Source organism: Cryptomeria japonica, chromosome 3 (genome assembly GCF_030272615.1).
Source record: "Cryptomeria japonica chromosome 3, Sugi_1.0, whole genome shotgun sequence".
Taxonomy (NCBI): Eukaryota; Viridiplantae; Streptophyta; class Pinopsida; order Cupressales; family Cupressaceae; genus Cryptomeria; species Cryptomeria japonica.
Window position 1 is genome coordinate 683,650,892 of NC_081407.1, and position 3,728 is coordinate 683,654,619.

Here is a 3,728-nt window from a genome sequence, read left to right on the forward strand (position 1 = left end):
ATATCCAAATTATTTCATTTAAGCTAATTATTCATCAATTATTTAATTTTATTTACCTTTTTTTAAAATAGTACCTAATAAAGTTTTCACCCCACTTGAAATACTTTTGACCCAAAGCTATGAACTAGTGAGGTCACAACCAAGGGACCTTATCCCCATTTATCAAAGTTGAGGCACAAACCCGCGAGCACATTGGATCAGCAAAGGTAGAAACTTATGATCACAACAACCCAACGAAAATTTGAACCTTGATAGTCACAACAATAACACTACTATTTAACCAACATAATATGAAAAAAACTCAATTAATTTTATTTACATAATTCAAATATCAAAAAGTAATTTTTTTTCCTGACTCACATTATTAAACAATATATTTTTTTGATAAATAGCTTTCTCCATATCAATGTTTGTTTGCCTGAGAGAGGATTCAAACAAAATTATTACATTATCTCCAACATAGAGGCCCTACTTACCTAAGCGTACCTTTTAAAAGCTCTCCTATCATGTCCCCACTTAACCACATCCATATTGGGCCACTAAAGGTAATGTTATTATTTCAATTAGTTAAGCTTCCCAAAATTCTCAAATCCTAAGGTCCGTACAAATTGTGATGTGAAAATAAAGGCAAATTTGAGGATTCCCATCATGCAAAAACTAATTGATTTAGACATTAATCCTGTGGGTGATGGATTCCTCAAGCTTTAAAAAAGTATAATCCTTTCAAAATATCTGTTTGAATACGGAATGAGATGACTCTGATTGCATTATAAGACTTAAAGTTGTTTCATTTTGTATAATAAAAGAGATTTTCTTTCTTTTTTATAACATTCTTGTACAGTTTAAATGACTGTATTAAAAATTAAGTAACTGGTAATTAATTTAGAAGTCATAAGAAAGAATGAATAGAAGAATTTTAGTGACAGTCATCAAATCTAGTGGTCTAAGAGATTAAAAGTCACAACATTAACACATTTTCAGATTTTTTTGTGTGTCTGCTTTTTATTAGAAATCTTGACGAGGAAGATTGCTAACTTGTAAAGGCTTGTTTTTTCAAAGAGCTCGTTTAGACTGTCCACCTTCAAAGTATTTTCAAACTGCTTACAAATATCCTCATATGTTACATGTGAAGTGCCGCTCGGTTTCAACCACGTCTTTGCTACAAAAGATACGAGTTCTTTCCTTCAATCTTTGGAGGTAGTCCATCCAACTGTTTGATATCTAAGATGATGAGAACTGGTTTTCAACTAGACTATAAAATTATAGTCTTCCCCTTTATTGCAATCTTCAAATAGACTTTTCATCAAAAATCAAGGTAATAGAAAAGGAAATCCAATCAGAGTAGCACAGATCATAAGATCCCAAGCATAAATAGAACTGCCACTGACATCCATGGCAGTGGTAGACCCCTTGATCATGGGCGTCTGTACTTGCCAAATTTGCTGTTTCTTTCATATCAGCTTTCTAGGAGGACATTCTAGGAGGTCCTCACTTTTCTTAGGAGGTCCTCACTTTTCTAGGAGGTCCTCACCCAATATGATTTGGACATCCCTTAAAAAGACAAACTGTTGTTTTGTCATGATATGAGCAATAATTTGCAGTGGCACAGGAATTGTAAGGCTAATGGGTGTCGGTTTTAGAACGTGTGACAAGCCTTTTCTTATCAGGATTCGGTGGTCTTCATTTATTTATTTATTTAAGTAGCTTTCAGGATATGTTTTGATAAACAATAAGACTTTCCCTGAAAAAGATTGTGCTGTTTTGTGAAGATGGTAAAGCTGGGGTTATGGAGGACGGGTCATTCCCCATCCTTATTCCCTTTGGTTTCAACGCCTCTGATACCTTCTGGCTCAGATGGCAGGAGGACGGCCACATGGAGTGCCCCTGTGTCCCTGCCAAAAACCAAGCCTGTTAAAATATCACTTGTCACCTCAGCATTCAGAGGAATCCCAGGAATAAAACTGGTATATTAATGAATTGTTTGAAAACCATGCACTATATTTTGTATGAGATTTATACTATTTTGTCTATGTGGGTTCTCTTGAAATGTGTGGAAATTATATGGGTTGCTCCTAAAAGCTTTTGTTTTACAGGTTTCAAGAGGATGTAGCAAATGCAAAGGAAAGGCAGCCATTGAATGCCCAGGCTGCAAGGTGCAGTTTCTATTGTTTTTCTGCAATTGATTGAGTGCACAACCATTTTGAGATGATAAAATGGGAAGTAGTTATGTTTTTCTGCAATTGATTGAGTGCACAACCATTTTGAGATGATCTGATTATTTATATGACTGCATAACACAATGTGTTAGGCCAAACTACTTTTATTACAACAGATAACATATATAAACATCAACCTGTATAAAATATTGTTTTGAAAATTGTATTTAGGCTGTGGGTTATAATTGGGAATGTTTATTTTATTATTCAAGCTTTTATATATAAAGTAATCAGTTTGAATTTTGGATGTTTGACTTATAGGTTCAAATATGTGAACCATTACTGATAATCTTATCTTCCTCTATTGCAAAGAAAATGAAACAAAACTTTTATATAATAAGAAGGAATTAAATATACTTTTCTCTTGTAATTAAATACTATTTTTGGTTTATGTAATAACAACAAATTAAATATACTTTTCATTTAGAATTGAATGTCATCTTTTTTTATTTTTGCACAGGGTACTGGTAAAAACAAGAAGAATGGTAACATGTTCGAGAGGTGGAAGTGAGTGCCCAAAAATTCTCCCACCTTTTTACAGTCTCTTAAATCCTAGTCACTTTTGAAGTAGTTTTAAATGAGTATTCTGCTATGTTGATTTTAAACGTTAAACTGTGTGGGATTGTTTCCTGCAGGTGCTATGATTGTCAAGGTTTTGGCCTGGTGAGCTGCCCTAGCTGTGGAAAAGGAGGCCTGACCCCTGAACAAAGAGGAGAAAGATAAGAAAGTGATTATAGAATTTAAATGAATAACAACAAACTCTAAAACCTATTGACAGTAGTAGTTAATTGTGTGTAGTAGTAGAGATCGGCAAATAATGGACTGTATTTAGACCTATTGACAGTAGTAGTTAATTGTGTGTAGTAGTAGAGATCGGCAAATAATAACTCTGATAATGTAGCCTTTGGCACTGTAACTGTCAAGAAAAGGTAGATTTGGTGTTGTATTGTATGGTTTTCATGCCATAAGTGTGCTCAGTAGACTGTATGGTTCAGTGAACCAATATATTCGTATGCAAAGGCTATGTAAAGAGCTAGTGTATGTCATGACTTGTTATAATAAAATGTCAACAATGTAAATATATTTTAAATAATAATCACATCTATCTATATTCACATAATAATCACATCTATCTATCGTGATGTGAGTAAAATGTATGGAAATGGAATGGATCATTTTATAGTCTGCAGTATTGAGGCGTACATATCATACTTCCCAAAGAATTTGAATTTGTGACCTTTCTTTTTTTCAAGAGTACAAGCTCTCCGCCACTAGACTAATTCGGATGTCCACAAGCGAAATCAAGTACATAAATTTATTTACAATAAAAGACATTTATCACCTGAGTTGAAGTCACACCACTTAATCAAAGAGACTTTGAATATATTATTTTAAAAATATTGATTTTCTTGGACTTCCATCTTTAGGTGATCACCACCATCATGAGAGGAATCCTACACTACAAGATGGTTGCCACCCATATCACAGTGAAGAAGAACCCCACTACCCTGC

At 33.8% G+C, this 3,728-nt stretch overlaps 1 protein-coding gene across 1 annotated transcript; it reads left to right on the plus strand.

The window, feature by feature from the left end:
- Window positions 1-1,650: 1,650 nt before the first annotated feature.
- LOC131051134 (uncharacterized) lies at window positions 1,651-3,339 on the plus strand. Its single transcript, XM_057985513.2, has 4 exons — window positions 1,651-1,964; window positions 2,094-2,153; window positions 2,677-2,723; window positions 2,852-3,339. Exons 1-4 carry the CDS (start codon window positions 1,770-1,772, stop codon window positions 2,937-2,939), a joined length of 390 nt encoding a protein of 129 aa, XP_057841496.1. The 5' UTR covers window positions 1,651-1,769; the 3' UTR covers window positions 2,940-3,339.
- Window positions 3,340-3,728: the final 389 nt, after the last annotated feature.

Bases quoted from the DNA above. Each gene is read 5' to 3' on its own strand.
- LOC131051134 (XM_057985513.2), top strand. From the start codon at position 1,770: ATGGTAAAGCTGGGGTTATGGAGGACGGGTCATTCCCCATCCTTATTC. The intron at 1,965-2,093 runs GTATATTAATGA...TTTGTTTTACAG, and splicing joins GAATCCCAGGAATAAAACTG to GTTTCAAGAGGATGTAGCAA. The intron at 2,154-2,676 runs GTGCAGTTTCTA...ATTTTTGCACAG, and splicing joins TTGAATGCCCAGGCTGCAAG to GGTACTGGTAAAAACAAGAA.